General features: G+C 30.7%; 1 protein-coding gene across 2 annotated transcripts in view; it reads right to left on the bottom strand.

The window, feature by feature from the left end:
- LOC117177757 (RNA binding protein fox-1 homolog 2) overlaps positions 1 to 19,094 on the bottom strand; it is a 231,448-nt gene that overhangs the window by 142,467 nt on the left and 69,887 nt on the right. For both annotated transcript variants that reach the window (XM_033368665.1, XM_033368666.1), the window contains exon 2: positions 6,433 to 6,729. In XM_033368665.1, the coding sequence (XP_033224556.1) occupies positions 6,433 to 6,729 (297 nt within the window). The remainder of the gene's footprint in view (positions 1 to 6,432; positions 6,730 to 19,094) is intronic.

The raw sequence follows: 19,094 nt of genomic DNA, 5'->3' as shown, positions 1-19,094 counted from the left end.
AGTGCAACAAAAAATATCTCAAATAAGGGAAGCTCATACAGCATTATATATTGTTATGAAAATTCAATTTTTTTACGCCTAAATTATTGTTATAAAAAAATTATTCTTTTTTTTATTCAAATCTAAATTTCTGATAGCAGACTTTTCCAAAAGATCTCGTAACATTTTTCAGACGTTTTAAGTGCAATCCAAATAGGGACTTTGTCTTGGCATAGGAAAGACTACTGTTTGGCTAGCTCTTCTCACAATTTGCTTCAGGGTGTACTTTTAGACGAGCTGAATGAATGGATTACGTCGAGTCTAAAGCTCTAAACCTCTCTGAGAAAGGTTGCAGATGCGGAAGCATATCCAAATCCAGATCCGCACCTGGGTAACCTAATTCACGCGTAGAACAGTTTTAGCATTGGCGGTGACACTCGTGCCGGTTGGTTGGTGACAACAGTGCATGAACATTACAAGAACTAACGGCTTCTTCGACCATTGTGTGGACCTGCTCACGTCATCCGAATGGGAACTGAATGGTGGTAACTTCCTGAAATGACTCCCCTCTCTTCTCTAGAATTTAATTAGACCATGCTTTCAACTACTTAACCAAAAGAGGTGGGGTCTAAATTCTAAATGAATCACAGAATCACATGAAAACTTACTCGAAAAGTTTATTTTAACTTCCTATTTGATTTTCTAATGGAGAAGTTCATTTGTACAGCACGAATGTCCGAATTTTTACCCCCAGGATTTTTTCTTGTTTTTAATGGGTAGTAAATAATTTACCCAAATAGAGATTATGACATGCAACTTTTAAATTAAAATATAAAATTAACCCTACACGGATACTTCGGGGGACAAATGTGCCCCACGCGAAATTCAATTAATTCTCCTGAGCAAATATCTCTGGTTTTTTGGTGCAGAGCCTAACCATAATTCAGTTCGACTATCCTAAAGTATATCATGTTATTTTAATGTTTCGAAGTGATATATATATACTATATATAATATTTATACAGCACTCATAAATTCCAACATTAAATAAATTAATAAATAATTGATGAATAATTGTTTTTCTCATCCAGGATGTCGAGAATATACGAACTACACAGTGCCGATGCACCATTGCACCGATGTGGATTTAGCTTATTTAATGCAATATTCAGTTCAATTGAATGTTTTTTAATTTTATTTTATTTCAAGAATTGGTTTGAAAATAAAAATAGTTTTGTAGAAAAGGGTTCTTTTTTGAATTCCGACGAATTTTTCCTATCTTTCAAACTTACTAACCGCTTTTTCATTGGAAAAACTTTTTCTCATTTTTATTATCTTTATTTAAATGAAACCATTTGATTCATCAGAAAATGAAGAGATTGACCTATTATACATTCAAATTATTTATAATAATAAGCATTCTGCCGGCACTTCTGATATTTTTCATTTTTTTTAATTTTCAAACTTCCAATGTTCAAGTAAATATACTTTTTAGAAGGAACTTAATTATAACATACACCGCCTTAAAGTGCAATTTGTCCCCTTCAAAATGGTGTCTGAAATATATATTAATATATATTAAATATATTTATAATTTTTTATTCGTTTGAACGGAATATTATATATACATCAATCTCTTCAAAATTAAAAAGCGAAGAGAATGGAGTATATTAACATCTGATTCCGATGAAAGGAATAGATTGTGCACAAGGAATTCAAATAGGGGACATTTGTCACCCACAGGATCCGGTGAGGGCATAAAAATGTATAGGATCCGTCTAGGGTTAATATTGATATACATAAAAAAAAATTATTTCATAACATAACACATTGTTTCAGATTGTAAATCCTCTTTTAAAAAAGGGGACATAAACTGAAAATGTTAAAAAATGTGTCATCTTCTTTGAAATCTGATAATTTTTTACTGAAAGTACCGATTTCCATGTGCTTGAAGTTCTGAATGTTCAAATGAACGAATTTTTTCACTGATAACTTTGTCAACCAGAAAAAGTGATAAATATTTGTTCATTCATATCGTAAATGACTTATTATTTTAACAGAATTGTAATGCATATTTTAAATTGCAGTTGGAACAATATTTATGGGTAACATAGAAATGTCGAAAAATATTTCGTTCATTTAAACGTTCGGAATTTCAGGTACATCCGATTTCCGGCATAAAACGCCAACAAAATCAACAATTAAACCTTAAATTAAAATTAAAATTAAAACTGTTCCAAAATAGTACAACGATGTAAACTACAATTGTTCAAAACTTATGAATCTTCTTTAAAACTTAATGATTCTTTAATGAAAATGTTGGTTTCCGACAAAAACCACTTACATAATCCGAAATTTTTCAAGCTTGTAAACTTTATTGTTTTAAACGAAAAACGAATTTAAATCTAATAATTTTGTATTAAAAATACTGATAATTCCCGGTGAAAAACGTTAATCAAAAATTGCATATCTAGTTCGAACTAATGATTTTTTTATACTAGTTTTTGGTTTAAAAAGGTGATCCTAGCTGAAATTTTTTTAAATTATTAAACCTTCTGTGATTTTTCTTAAATTTAATTTTCTAAATTTCAAAATTGAAATATAAATAGAAGAAATAAGCGTAGACAATTTGTTTTTTCTTCTTGTCTGTATGGTATTTTCTCTAAGCTAAACATAAAAAAGGGAAAAATGAACAAAATTCATAAACACAGGGATTTGGAGAAAAATGGGGGGGGGGGGTAAATCTGAGGAGACTGTGATCCCTGATAAGCTCTAATTCACAAGTCATTCTAAAGCGAAATTTTAAGTGCCATTTTTCTTTCTGAAAGTTCCCAACCTTACATTTTGAAAATCAATTTTTTTTCTTTAAAAATAAACGTCTAAGCGCTCTTCTGGCAAATTTTCCGAAAGCCACTGTTATAAATTTATCTAAGTTTACTCAAGCCTAATTTCTCAACTTATCTTTAACTTTAGCTCTAAGCTGTAAATTACCAAATTCGACGATATATCTCAAGAAATTTATTACTCTAAAGCATCATAAGGGATGTATATCGAGCCTACATCATGTAACAATAAATTCCCGTGATATGACACGATTATCTGGGGCACGTTGATGTATGAAAGCTCGGATTGCTGAACGCAAAGGTTGGTATGTACACGCCTAGAACAAACTCGCTGATAGCGTCTTTCTCAATGATTATGAATTTATTATACATAAAGTAGCCCTGTCTATATGAAATTGTAGTACTATAGATAATAAGACTGTGTACCATTTCTGTAGTATCAGCCCCATAAATGCGAAACGAAGCACGTGAGGTCGTAAGTCACTGGGTGTGATCACGTTTGCAAGACCCATAACCCAGGAGGAAACCTTGGGGTGAGGGTTTAATTAGTAGTTTATATCATAGCGAGCCACCTCCTGCGGAGCTTCCTACAAGCCGATAATACTTATAATATTTGAAATTTGGCGCCGCAATTCATTCATAACTAAAAGTTTTGTTTAAGAATGGTAATTATAAAGCATTTTTCGTTCCAATAAGATTGAATGATCAGCTGGATAGCTGGAGACAAAAATAATCCAAGTTTTTGGGGCTCAATTTGATGTTTTTTAATCTTCATACAAAATAATTTCTCACAACAAGTGGATGTGGAAATTAACTAGGAATGTAAGCCAATGCAAAATTTCAAAGTTTCATAAAACAGTGTAACTTTCAGAACAGTGTAACTTTAATAATAAATATTGCATTTTCAACAAAATATATGAATATAACAAATTGGTAATTTATTATGAAATTAATATTAATAAAAAAATTTATTGATTTAAACCCAGAGAGAACTAAACAGTTGCATTTTTACCTAACAAAAATAAAATTCCTACCAAGAGGAGTGAATTTTCAAACAAAAAAGACAAATATTGAACAAATAGTTGAATTTTCAAGTCAAAAAGAACAATCAAATGCAAAACAGTCCAATTTTTTACTTGAAAATATGATTCCTCAAACAAAATGTTTATTTACAACCAAGTAGATAAATTTTCAAAAAAAAAAAAAAGACAAATTTATTTAATGAACAATTTAAATTTTTGTCAAGAGACATAACTTTGAAACTTATTTTAAAAATCAGCAACTGAAATAGTTTAATTTTCAGTAAAAAGAGTTCATTTTCAACAACAAAAAAATGCACTTTCAACAAGATAGTTACATTTGTAACCAATGAGACGAATGTTTAACTTATGTGTCGCATCTTCAATTTGAATAATTAAATTTTCAGTAAAAAAAGAAGCGAATTTCTTTAAAAAGAAATTTTAAGCAAAATAGTTACATTTACAATGAAACAGATAAATTTTCAACTAAAATGATGAAACCTTAACCAAACAATTTATTTTTATTAAATCAAAAACAGTTTCGTTCATCCCAAAGGGCGAGTTTTCAACAAAATAGTTGAATATTTAACGAAAACAGATTAATTATCACCTAAACAGTTAAATTTTTAATGAAAAAGAAATTAAGTTTCTACCAAAAGATTAACTTTCAAATAAAAAATATTTGATGGTCATGAAAGTAAATTTTTTTTATCCAAATTGTATAATTTTCCAAGTCAAAAATATATACTTTGTAGACAGCAGTTCAATTTTCCAGAAAAAAGTAACTTTTCAAGCAAATAGTTGAATATTCAATAATACAAAAAAAAGGAATTTTCAGTTAAACAGTTGAGCTTCAACCAAGAAGGATGACTTTTAAAGAACATTGTTGAAATTTAGATAAAATTACTACATTTTTATCCAAATAATTAAATTTTGAATCAAAAAAGATAAATGCTAAAACAAAAGTATAATAATAAAGTTTTCAGACAAAAAGAATAAACTTTCAACGAAAAATAGTGCGTTTAAATAATTCAGTTCGCATTTATGTAGAAAACGAGAGAAAAGGGAAGACTTTGAAGACTATGATAAATAATATTAACATTGATATTGCATTACATTATTATTAATATTTATATATGTAAACTCATAATTAGATTTTAAATGTAATACTTAATAGAATTTTAAAAATATTAAAAAACTTTCTGCTTTAATATTTGAAACTTTGAAACGATTCCAAAGTTTCAGGAAACGTTCACCCTAAAATTATTTTTTATTTTAAAAGCACCATCTAATGAAATAATAAAATCTATGATTTTTTATGTCAATTTTATTACTTACTGCATTAGAGTGCTGGAAAAACAAAAACTAATTTACAAATACACTTACAATGAGAAATTACTTTTAGGAAGATATTCAACAAATAAATTTTACCTCCATGCACTCGGTATTATTGCTGTCCCTCCAGCTATTGGACGCCGAATTGGTTAAATTTTACACTCATTTGTTGCTTTTCGTGTTAGGAACAGCACTTTTGAAGAATTAATCTCTTATAATCCAAGAATCGTTGGAGGTATAGCTCAAGAGCAATTTTGCAAAATGGGGCAGATTTGATACTTTTTAAGGAAATTGTTCTTTTTTAGTAGAAATAAAACCAATGTCCCTTCTCACTAACGTTCTTTCAGGAATATAGGATCAGCAATTTATGAATCGTAAAGTTTTACTGGTGACACCATTAAAAAGTGAAACCAATAACAAGATATAAACGTTCGATTATTTACGAGCCCTTATGCGCGGATTCTTGACTTTGATTTTAATGACGAAGTTTTTCGGGAATTTTTTCTCTCTAGATATAAAATAAAGATTAATTAGAACCTCAATTTCAAAAGAATGAAAATTGCCTCATTATAATCATCTGCAATTCGTTTTATTTTTCCACGGCACTGTAAAGAACCTTAATTATCATGACACTCTTTACATCCTAAAAAGCAGCTCGCTGCTAATTAGAAATGCGCTGGCTAATGAAACGAACGCCGGCTGCCAGGATGCAACAACTGTGTAAGCTTTAGAATTTCAGGGAAATACTTCAAGATTCATAGGATTTCAGTCTCTATACTTGTACAGCTGCATCAAAATTCCCTTACATTCTCGAAAATTCTGGTTTCTCTAACTGAGAGATTATTATTATTATTATTCTATATCTATAATTCTATATTCACGAGATGAGCGAGGGAGGTTGACTTTGGCTAGGTTCAAAATTCCGGAATCTTGTAAAGGTTTTCTAGGTTCGAGAGAAAACAAATTTTCGGATGCAAATTTTTTGGCAAGACTACCAGTGTTTGGTCGTGGACTGAATAAAATTTTCTCAATTTTGCCTACGAAAAGAGGAATATGTCAACGAATAAGGCCAAAAATAGTTTTACTAAAATTAAATTTAGAAAGTATTCTTATTTCTATTAAAAGCTCTCGTATAATTTCAGGGTATCTACCCAAAGGATCATTTCAGATTGCTAGTTACTTCCTGGTATCCCGGTGCATTGGACACACTATATATTTTTTTTAATTATGCAAATTTGGTAAAAAGTGAAACTTACGATTGCCTGTTGTTGATCCACACCATTCGATGGTGGTGGAGGACTAAAACTGGTGTTAGTGGGTTGTCCAGGTGTGGCAGGATGTGGTGCTCCAGTTGGGGGTGGCACTTGTGGTCCCCCAGGTGGTGGTTGTTGTTGCTGCTGTGCTTGAGCACTTTCTTCTTTGATTGAGTTTGAGGGTGGAGGTTTAACTTCTCCAGCTGAACCTGCCGACCCTACGACCCCTGCAACCCCATTCACCGGAGGGGGAAAGACACCCCCACCGTAGGGCGCAGCCATCCCTGTCTGCACCATGTGCTGTAACACAAGAAAGATTACATCAGTTTTCATTTTTCCTGGTCATTAATATTCAAAGACCAGAATTTAAATCTTGTAACATTTTTAACATAGAATCTTTTATAAATGGAATAAAAAAATTTCAATTTTTATTTTTCATTTATTTCAAACAAAAACGGTGACTTTTCTACCATAGAAAATGAATTTTCAATCTTAATTTTAAAATGACGAATTCTAAAAAAAACTCTTGTATTTTAGACCAAAAAGAAAGAGTTTAATTTTCAACGAAATAAATACATTTTTTAACCACCAGAGATAATTTTTTTAACTAAAATTATGATTTCGCAATAAAAATTAATTTTTAACATATTAGTTCAACTTTAAACCAAAAATCACAAATATTCTAGCAAAAAAAAAACGAATTTTCTATAAAAGATTTGAATATTCAACCCGCAAATATTAATTGTCTACCAAAAAGACGAACTTTTACCATAACAGTTTAATTTTTAACAATATAATTTAATTTTCAACCAAAGAGATGAATTTTTAACTGTAATGATGAACCTTCATACAACAAACATATTTTTTAATAAATTGGTTAAACTTTTACCCAAGCTGTTGAATTTTCAATTTAAAACTATCAATTTTCAACAAAAAATGAAATCGTTAAATTTTCAATTGAGAAATTTAAATTTAAAAAAAGCTTACGACAAATTAGATGAATTTTTAACTGACCAAAAAATGTTTTAATTTAAAATAAACAGTTGAACTCTATCAAAAGACCAATTTTTAAACAAACCAGTTGAATCCTCAACCAAAGAAGATTAATTTTCAACCTATCAGTTGCATGTTTAATAAAAAAAAACTTGAATTTATACCAAAATAAATGAATTTTTAACCTGAAAGACAATTTTCCATAAAAATAGTTGAATAGTTGAAACAAAAAGAATGACTTTCTAACTAAATATTTTAATTTGCAACCAAATAATAAAAATTTTAACTAAAAATATAAGTATCAGGAGAAAGCCATAAAAAAAATCAATAAATAGAAATAGGAAAATAAATTACTAACAAGGATATTTTACATCAGGGGGGCCGGAAACTTCATTTTCAAAATTCCGTAACTTTTCCCTTACCAAGTTTTCATTTTCCCTGACTAATAAGATTCCCTGACTTTTCCCTGATTTCCAATTTCAAGTCTATAAAATAGATTTTTCAAAATTTGGACTCTTTCCAAATCGTATACATAGACATCTTTGAAACTGTTTTCCTTCTGAATCTAAGATGAGAAATTGGTTTGTCAGATAATTCTCAAGAAATATTTTCTCAATCTTCGGAATAAATTTCTAATCTGGAATAAGAAGCTTTCTAAATACGAGTGATAAATTCTTGTGCTTCAGGGATAAACAAATTTTTGCAAATATTTGCTAAGTTTTAAAATAATTCTACAGTCAAGTTAGATCTCTTGGAAGTAGAGGATTCAGAATAACAACAGAGAACCTCGTGTAGCTTGGGAATATAAAATAGTGAGTCCTCAAGGGGTTGGCAATGCTTCCGGAAACTGACTCGTTCACCTGGACCCTCATGGTGAGCCTGCAGCAATTTGGCAAGTTTCCATTAGAACGTCGGACGTGATGGGTTTGCTCTTCGCGAACCGAGAGCTAATTCGTTCTATCCCTGACAATCACATGCAGTGTGCTAATTTCAGAACCAATTTCAAAACTTCTGCCTCTATCCATTCGTGGAAATCATTTTCCTCATCTCCAATATTTCTCCTGTATATTCTAGCTTCTTCCCACTTTAGTTTTCCAATTCCCTGATTCCTATCTTTAATTGTTTTTCTTTCTTCATTTTAAGAAAACTTCTTCTCATTAAACACTCTTTACGAACTAAAATATCGTGCATCACTTGGAGGGTTAGACAGGTCCTCGTGTGTTCGTAAGGACGACTTTACCATTAACCACTTTACAAACACGGTTACAACTCATGATTTTACAACTCGTCCTGCAAACATTAATTCCTCTAAAAAATCAAATTCTTCCGGATAGCGATCGAGTTTTCAACAACAAAAAAAAGTATAAAATGCAATCGAAAGCAGTTGCATTTTTAAAAGATAGTTTAATTTAAAACAAAAATAATTACTCTCTAATCTCGTTTTGTGATGGCAACTAGCGCCGCTCCGAGTACATGGCGCATGGATGTACCAAATTCTCCACGAAAAAAAAAAATGTAAAAGTTGATATTCCGACAACAAAAATATGAAACTACTAACAAGAGAGATGATTTTTCAACTAAAATTATGAATTTTTGGAATTTCAATCTATAAGGAAATTTTTCTGTTAAACAGTTGATTAATTTTTAAGAAAAAATTGCATTTTTAACCAAAAAAGAACATCAACCAAAAAAAATAAATTTTTAACAAAGCATTTCAACTTTTACGCGTAATTTCATATTCAATATAAAAAAAAATCTATTAAGAAAAATCATATCTTTACACGGGAGCTTAATTTTCGAAGGACGAGTAGTAAATCCATGGATCGTCCTTGCGAACATTGAATTCCACGTGAAGATGTGTATAACTTTACGAGTGATGTATGTTATTTTGTTCAAAACCACCATGTCATAGGAACATTTGTGGAACTAATAATCTGTCAGTAGCTGACACCGCTCGGTAAAGGGTCATCTATCTAATTCTCACTTTTCTGTAGGCACATAACATGGTGGTTTTGCATAAAAAGTATAAAATTGTAAGAAAATGTAAATTTTCCCTAAATTTCACTTCAAATTTAAAATAATGGTTAGTTTTCTCAGGATATAAAGTTCCAGAGAAAACAGGGGAAAAAGTTTGCTCATACAAGTGAAGGAACTACAAAGATTAGGACATTTTCAAACAGAGTTTGTGCATTACCAATGAGCTTTGTCAAGTTTGCATGTAATTAAGAAGGTCCTTCGGCATTTCTCCATGTCGTTGACTCGTTCGCTGCAGGCTAAGTCTTTCTTGTTTGTTTCTCCCTCTTGCACAGTCATGGGACATAATGTCGTGCTAAACTCGAGTTCAGTGTGGAGGGTTAAGTGAATTTTAGCATGTCGCTAAATCCCAAGCATTTGCCGGAGAATAATTTATTACGTGTCGTCGATGTTTTAAAATAGGACATAAAGGTTCATAGAGATATTACAGGAAATTTACTTCTAACCTACAGCGATTAAGTGGATAATCTTTTATCGACTTTTATAGACATCGACTTGGCTCTTTTCATTTATTTAAGCTTTTTTTACTTGGTATTTAGATCAGCTTTAATCAAATCTTTTTATTGGTGTTTTCATTTTTTTTGCACCATTAAATTCCAAGTGACACACATAGGGTGGCTCAAAACTTGATTTTCAAAATTCCCTGATTTTTTCCTGAATAATTTTAAATGGTCGCTCACTATTATTATTTGAAGAGCTTTCACAGCCAAGTTTAGTTTTTTAAAAAGTGAAAAAGTGACAAATTTCTAACCTCAAAAGAGACTAAAAGTGGATAATGTACATTAATAAGGTAACTACTGTTCTTTTGAATTTAAAATAATCCAATGAAAATGACACGAATTCTATGTGAATTTCAACCAATTAAGTTAAATTTAAAAAAAAAATCAAATGAATTGGAAGAAACTCAAAGATTTAAAAAATCCATTAAACTGAGCAGAATTGAGTAAATTTAGAAGAATTCAAGTGAATTAAAAAGAATTAAAAATGATCGAGAATAAATTAATAAGAATTCAAGGTGAAATCCTGGAAGATTTATTAAAATACTTTAGTATTGATTTAGTTTTTTTTGACCAGGGAAATTGATTAATAGTTCAAGATGTTAATCTTATTTGTCTACTTGGTCATAATCAATATTATTAAAATATTGATTAATTTTTAAGATTGTGAAAAAAGGCTCTTAAAAATTAATCAATATTTTAATAATAATGATTATGATGAAGTAGACAAACAAAATTAACATCTTAAACTATTTATTAAAATACCTTGCGAGCTTTTAAAATCCCTTGAAATCATGGACACCCTCAAAATCTTTTTAAATATTTTAAAACTTATAGATCCTGGAAAATCGTTTCATATTTTCCGAAATTCTTTACAACCGCCTTCAGATTTTTTTAAATCATTAAAATGATTAAAGTTCTTACAAATTTCTTGAAATGTTGTTAACCTCTTGAAAATGCATTGGAATATTTTAAAATAACATAAAACATTTAAAGCAATGAAAAACTTTTACTTCAGCCGATTGACTTCAATTTGAAAGAAATATTTCATTGATTTAATATAACATTTGACTATATTGATTAAAACAAATACTTATTTGCAACAATAATTTCATACTTTTGAGCTAGATCGAACCATTTTTTTTGTATTGAAGAAACATTGTATGGAACGTGTTTAATAAGATGATTTCTTTTGAATGAAGTAAAATTTCTTTGATCCAAGATTTTTTTTCTCAGTGTATCTTTACCCTAATCTGTGATCACCTTGTCCGCATTTTCGAATGAGAGCCTGAACATTCTTGAAATAACTATTTTGAGACTACATCATAAGAAAATCATGGACGATATGGGCTGGGGAAAAATTGTGTATCGAAGCAGTCATAGTTTGGGAGGACGAGAAAGAATGATAAAGAGGATTGATTCCCTCGTAAAAAGAAGCATGAGGGTAGCTGTTGAAATTCGGTGGCCAATAAGAGGTAAGATGGAAATCTTCGTGGATAGGGGTGGCCAATAAGGTATAAAATTTTCCAGGAAAAGTGGATCGAACTCAGCAGCAACTCCAGCAAGGGGTTTTCAGAGGATTTACAACCACGGATAGAATGCAAGTGTAATTTATAGTTCGTGCGTCCTAGAGAGCAAACCATCCATAACATGTGAGACAGGTTACCGATGGTTTGTCCACCGTCTCGAGCATTTCTAGAAGTCTCAGACAAGAACGCTTCCTAGTCGGAATTCGGAAACCGCCACAAATCCGAGGTCCAGTTGATAGATACATTTGAATCTACGCAGTCATCAATTAATTCAGAAAATCAGTTGAACACAATTCAAATAATGGAATGAAACAAATCTAGATAGTTTCAAAGTGCGAAACCGTCCCAATATATTATTGGTCCTTCCAGCCGGATCAAAATAGATGAAATAAACAAAAACAGTTGCATTTTAAACTAAATATTAGGTGAGCAATCTGCAAAGATGAATTTTCAATAAAACGTTCCAATTTTTAATAATAATAATAATAAGAAGAAGAAAAGATTAAAACTCAACAACAACAAAAACAGTTGTATTTTCAAACAAACCGTTAAATTTTCAAGTCAAAAAGACTAATTTTTAGAATGCAGTTGCATTATCAACAATAATAGTTAAATTTTCAACAAAAAGGTAAATTCTCAACTTCAACTAAAAACAGTTGCATTTTTATGCACTCATAACCAAAAATGTAACAGCTGATATTTCAACAAAGTAAAAAGATGAAATTTCGACCAAAAGAGATGTTATTTAAAACTAAAGAGACGAATTTTCAACCCACATTAATTTTCTACCAAAAACAGGCAAATTTCCAACAAAACGCACTGAAAACCATCAATAGATCTCCCTTCTATAGCCCTTCCGATAATTGACGCCGCGCCACAGGTAGGTGTAACAGGAGCTGCGTGGGTTGTGCGGAGTTTGCGGTTGTCACTCAGGCGAGCAGTGAGGCGTGGACAAACAAAAGCATAGCGGGCTATAATGAGTTAGTTCTCACCTAGGGTCAGCCCCAAAATCGGTGCTATAGAAGAGTTTCACTGTATTTGAATCGTCAACTGAAAAATATTAATTCCCTAATAAGCCAGAGGTATTTTAAACCAAACAGATCAATTAAGAAAAACAGACTTGAATTTTCAATGCAAAAATATGAATTTTCAACAAAAAGCTCATTTTTCTAGTAGAGGACAGTGAGACTCTTCAATAGCTCTTCCTTCTATAGCCATTCCGAGAATTGAACCCTGCCGCAGGTATGTGTAAAAGCTACGCGGGGTCTGCAATTGTCACTCAGGCGCGAACAAACAAAAATGGAGCGGGCTCTAACAGGTTTGTTCCACCCAACCTCAGCCCCAAAACCGGCGCAATACAAGAGTTGCACTGTAATTGTATTTTCACATAAAAAACTAGAATTTTCAAAAAAATTGTCGAATTTTGAACTAAATAATAAAATTAGCTAAATATAAATTCGTCAGGTGGCAGCTACAGACAGCAAATAAATAGAAATAGAAAAACAAGGTGAATAAATTACTAAAAAGAATATTATTCCAGGATGGTGCTTCAGAACTTCATTTCCAAAATTCCTTGTGATTTCTCCGATCAATTTTTTATTTTCCCTGACCAAAAATATTTTAAAGATATAAATCTTAATCTTGTAACATTTTATAAATAGAATCTTTCATAAAAGACATGAACAGAACTTGGCTTTCTTTTATCGCTTCCAACTCAATTTGCAATTCTGCAAGGGCTAGAAGTCAACGTAAAAATCTAATAAAGAAAAGGGCCGCAGGAAGCAAAAGCTAACCGGAGAATCCACTTTTACACATCCGTGTGACTTTAACTGCTCTGCAAGGAATACTGATCCAAATCGTTGAATTTATCTTTCTTCATGTATCCTTTAGCGAGAAATTAAATGAGAAGGCTTTAAAATCAATCCATTGAAAGATGGCATTTGAGAAATACCGACATTTGGCGTTTTTTATTAATTTTCGATTCCTATTTCCCACTTTTTCGTGCTGCAGGTTAGTAAATGGAAAAAACTGAAGCTTTGCTAAATTCAACTCTAGAATCTCCTTTTCAAATTGAGACCAAGAACATAATGAAATATTTACTGATTCTCGAATTATCACGAAAAATGTAGAAGCGAACCCAAGACGAAAAGCGGTCGGAAACAGTAAATTTTTTATTATGTTCTTGGTCTCATTTCGAACAGTATATTTAAGACTTTGATTTACAAATTTGTTTATTTTGTCCATTCACTTTCTTGAAGTATGCAGAAAGTGGAAATTGAGAATCGAAAATTGGTAAAAACGCCAAATAGACCAGCCTTTCTCACACGTTTTCGAACGGTTGTTTTTAAATCTTTCTAATGTAATTTATACTAAAGGTATAAAATTGCTTTAGCTTTGAAAAATCACAGAACCATCCAATTCGATTAAACAGGCTCTTCTAATGAAGTAAATGCACGTCAATCAAGAAGCTCAAAAAAGAAAAAAGGGATGAAAAACGAGAGACGCAGATGGAATTGGTGATAGGGCCTACCCTCGATTTAGCATTGTCGTAAAAGAGCGAACGTACCGTGAATCTCGCTAAACACTAGAGCTCGTCGGCTATTGCGAGAGAATAATGAATACTCGATTCTGTAATCTACGAGCTAACCCTGTTTCCACGAGTTTAAATCGGGGCATCGATAAGCATTTACATGCTCGCTTACCCCTGGTGATATAACAAATAAAATTCTATAGTGGAGTATTTCAGTATCAACCATTCCATAATGATTCCCGAGAGGCTCGGCCAATGTTGGTACCTTTAATCATTAACCTCAGAGAGATGGTATGTGCTAGAAAATATGTAATAATATCATTTGATAGTTAGATCAAAATTTTCCAACCTCAGAACTGTATTTTTCTAAATCTAACGTTAGACATTTTAAACATAGATGAAACAAAAATTTTATTTGTTTAGATGTCAACAAATATTTAAAAACTGAATTCACCAGATTTTTGAAAATGAAGTAATACATAAAAATTAAAAAGTAATATTTGAACGGTCCCATTGACATTTATTTACAAATTAAACATTAACATATTTTTGTGACTTATCTTTTAACATTTTATATTCAGAAATTTACTTAAGTTCAGAGATGAACTTTCAATCAGGCTAAAATTGATATGAATTCAAGTAAATTTGACCTGAATTTAAGGGAAAATATGCTCAAATTCTGATATTCTGATATTGACGCTCTTAAATTAGGGCCAATTTATGCTGTTTTTAGCTTCCTTTCTGAATTTAAGGTGTAACATTTTTAATTATTCTTATTTACTGTATTTATGCTTATAACTGTTTAACTCTGAAAGTTCCAAAAACTAAAAGTTCAATTTTATGGCTGTTCTTTGTATTGCTAAATCATTTAAATTTTAATTCTGAATACTTATATTCAAAATTCCTAAATTTTTTAAAGTTCAGATTTGAAAAACACAACAATTTGAAAGTTTTAAGATTAAGATTAATCTAGTCGAATTTTGGTATGTGTATTTTATTCTTTGTTTCAAGAATGGTCTTAATTTAATATTGATCAACCATTATTTTTAAATGGTTAAATTTTTAAGACTTGCAAGTTTCTATTCTTTATATTTGATTTTTATAAACCGAGATTGTAAAATACAAATGTCAATTTAAAATTTTCGAACATTAAATGTTTAAAATCATTCCACTTTGTAAGGGCGTGAAATCTAACATTTAAAATGTTGAAGTTTAAACAACACAATTTAAACTTTATTTCATTTGATGGGCTTTCGGGACCAAGAAAATATTCAAAAATAAATGACGAACTTATTTCGAAATCTGTAAGAAATGTATGCACCTGTAATTTTTGAATGACACGTTTGTGTCATGGTAAGCAAATTAAGTTTCCCAAGCATAAAGGCTGACTCACAAGACACAACCGATTAAGGTATACAGAGCATGCGTTCTCTTTAATAGCATGAAAGCAAGCTGGGTAATTATAATAGCAATGTGCGTGTCATCTCACACTATAAAAAATTCTCATTGCAAGTCTGGGAAACTTAGAAAATCAAGATAGTATGTACAAAATCTCACAAACAGATTAAAATTATTACAAGTAGCAAATTAGACTCTAAGCACTTGACTTGGATTCCGAATAAATTTAGAGTAAAGTGTCTAATTAGCTTTCCAAACTTTTAAAACTTTTCAACACCAGTTACTAGCAACATATATTTGTATAAAAAGTAATTAGAACCATGTTTTCCTCTAGCCCAGTAACCAAACTTAAATTTAAGCACGCAAAATCAACCAAAAATAAACTTAGAATTAATTAAGGGCATTAACCTTTTCCCAGACGGAAATAAAAATGAACGAATTCGTGACGAGAGTCGAGTAAAGCAGACCGGATTAAATCTTTTACACAGTGAGGGTTCAGAGTTAAATCTCGTAACACTTTTCCCTTTCGAGACCGGAAATCCGGTCACTAGGTTCCTGTCCATTGGTATTGCCTTTCCGGCCTTTCTAACAACCTAAATTGAAAGGAGCCCCAAAATTTAAGGGTGAGCATTACGGTTTCGGCTTAGGGTTTAGTTAGGGCTTAGATTTAATATATACCTAGGGGAAAATCTAAAAATAAAGAACGAAAAAGTGAGCAATAAAATGAAATTTCTGAGTATTGTTAATGTATCAGCGGAACGATCACGTAGTGTCGCAGTATATATTAACATATATTCGACAGTACGGAAGGCACGAGGCGCGCGACTTTTGAAGATAAGAATTGAGTTTGAAGTCGCTTATCGCATTTGAATGATAATTTATGCAGGAGCGCTTATGACCACGGTTTCGTGAGAGTTTGGAAAAAAAGAAAGAGGTTGAACGTGACCATTTTTTATGATAGATATATTCAATATCTGATTGAAAATAAATTTATGAAATATTTAGCATACTGAAGACCACTTTTGAAAAGTTTCAACTAGAGAGGTTTGCAAGGATACAATGTCGTACATTTTAAAGGATTTTCAAAAATGTATAGGTACTCTATGCGGAAAATACCTGAGTTTATAAGTTCCAGTTTCACATTTCATAGATCTTATAAGGATATAAATTCGGAACTTCAGAAATTAATATCAAGTGTATTAAAATTTCATAGGTTTAAACATTTTTTAAGTTGAAATCGAAAAATAAATTATTCAATGAAAACTGTTTTTAAACAAAGATATTTTTACTGATATTGAAAGCATTTTTTCTTCAGATCTAAAAAACCATTTTCTTTGATTCGTAAACAAAGGCGAAAGTAGGCACAGGTATACCAGCGGTTGAGTAATTTAATTTTTTTGAAAGAAAGAGGATTAAAAGAGGATTTCATTTATTATTATCAACTTTTTATATGATTCGGGTATCTCCTGAATATTTAATAAAAGTGCCTTTTGTTTAAGATAGAAGTTCTTTAAAAATTTTATGAAAAAAATTATTATTAAAAACACTACTATTTCTGTTTTTATTTTCTTTTAAACTTATTTTACTTGTAAATTTATTTAGAATGTATTCTTATCATTTAAAAGTTCCCCGATGTTCAAAACATTTTTTAGTGCCAGCTACAAAAATATTATACTTTCAAAACAGAAATTAAAAAAATATTAGTCACAAAAATAACAAAATTATGAAGATGATAATTTTTGGATGTCCAAAATTTTGTTTCTACAACACAACTATAAGATACTTTCGTCTGATATGCCGTTTTAAAATTTTATTAGATACAAGGATGGTTTCGTTAGAAATGATTTCTTAACATATTTGTTTTATTTTTTTTTAATATACTTTCAGAACTTAAAATGATGCATAGTCCGACACACTTTGTGTAGTCCGGGTATAAAAGTATGCAGTCCGAATTCAAAAAGTGTAGTGGAAAATTCACTTTACTTAAAAAAGAAAAAAAAATTCAGTTTTATAACTTAATTTTTCGAAAGCATTGAAAATAAATCAAAATGTCATATTCCCCTTTTTCTCCTTTCTCTACATAATGCGAACTGTATTAATGGAACCCAATAAGAGAATCAATCTATTTTTGCTTGCAAGTTCATTTTTGATTACTATTCTTTTGAAAAAGTTACAATTATATTTTAAGTTGGGAATTAATCTATTTTGTTTAATAATTATTTAATTTGGTTGAAAATTTCATTTTTACTCTGAAAATTAAACAATTTTGTTAGAAATATAATTAAATTATTAAATCATTATTTTATTGCTATAAGTCAAGCGTATGGATACATGATACACAATAATGTGGGGCTCAAAATTAAAAAGAAAAAAAAACGGAAAAATTTTAAGGCTTATTAACATTTGACAGATTAATGAACGTTAACCGGTCGGTCTTGCTCCTCTCTGCCCAACTTATTTAAAATGTGAACTAGTTTGCTTAAAATTATTTCTTTCGTGTGAAAATTTACAATTTTAGTGGCGAATTCATCTTTTTGGTTGAAAATTCAATTATTTAGTTAAAAAATAGATTTTTTTGGGTTAAAAATGCCAACTGTTTCGTAGGAAATTCCACTTTTTGGCTTGAAAATTTAAGAATTTGGTTAATATTGTTTTTTTCTTGACTAAAAAGCTTTTTTGGTTGATAAATCCACAATTATCTTGAAATGTCGTCTTTTTTTATGATCTGAACTTTTTTTAAATTTAAATTTAAAATCTTTTTGTTCGAAATTTAATCTTTTGGTTGAAAATTCAGCTATTTGGGTAAAAATGCACCTACTTTGTTGAAAATAAAATATTTATACTTAAATTTTTAGGATTTTAAAGCGCTTAATATTCAATAACCGCTGTTGATGATGCCTTTCAAAACTCAAATCTACAAAATTAGCAATCAAATCATTGAAGAAATATTAAAAATTTGCATCATCAAAAAGAATCTCTTTCTTTATTTATGATGCTTAAAAAACGAATCGAAATTTTGTAGAAAAGGGTGAAATTGGGGTCAAAATATTATTTTAGGCGACTCATGGAATTTAAGGGAGGGAGTGGTGTAAACAGGAACACGTGCATTTAATGTCTACGTTATCGGCCTCTTTTCTTTCCCAGGTTCGAATATAGGACTGATAAAGTGGCATGTTAATTCACCGACGCGATGGAACGAAAACTGCATTACCGTGGCAGATATTACGACGAGGAATATGGAGAGGTAAGGGGATGTTATTCCATTCTTACGAACTCAAGTAATCATAATATGAATCGCGCAGAGATGGGGGCTCGAGATGTGAATAAATGAAACGTTTTTGCAGACATCCGTGATGTAACGGACGATAATATAAACGAGCACTTGTAATTTTTTTTAAATATCAGCACATGTCCTACTCCACTGCAAAATATAGCCAATTCACCAAATAGTATATACCCTATGAATCAAATTATTCTATGCAAGAATTTTGCGAGCCAAAAACTATTATACCCAAAAGGTACGTAACATTGAATTTTTATGTAGGAAAACCGATTGCACAATTGCATATGTGATTGAAAGTGAATACCAGGTGTATACACATGAAACCGGTATTGCCATCTAGCGGCCAGTAGGCACACTTGTAGGCACTGTCGGAACTTACCATTTGTGCTAATTGGCGTATT

This window comes from Belonocnema kinseyi, chromosome 8 (genome assembly GCF_010883055.1).
Source record: "Belonocnema kinseyi isolate 2016_QV_RU_SX_M_011 chromosome 8, B_treatae_v1, whole genome shotgun sequence".
NCBI classification, from domain to species: domain Eukaryota; kingdom Metazoa; phylum Arthropoda; class Insecta; order Hymenoptera; family Cynipidae; genus Belonocnema; species Belonocnema kinseyi.
Note: the sequence above shows the minus strand (reverse complement) of the source record. Positions and strands in the feature narration are given on the sequence as shown.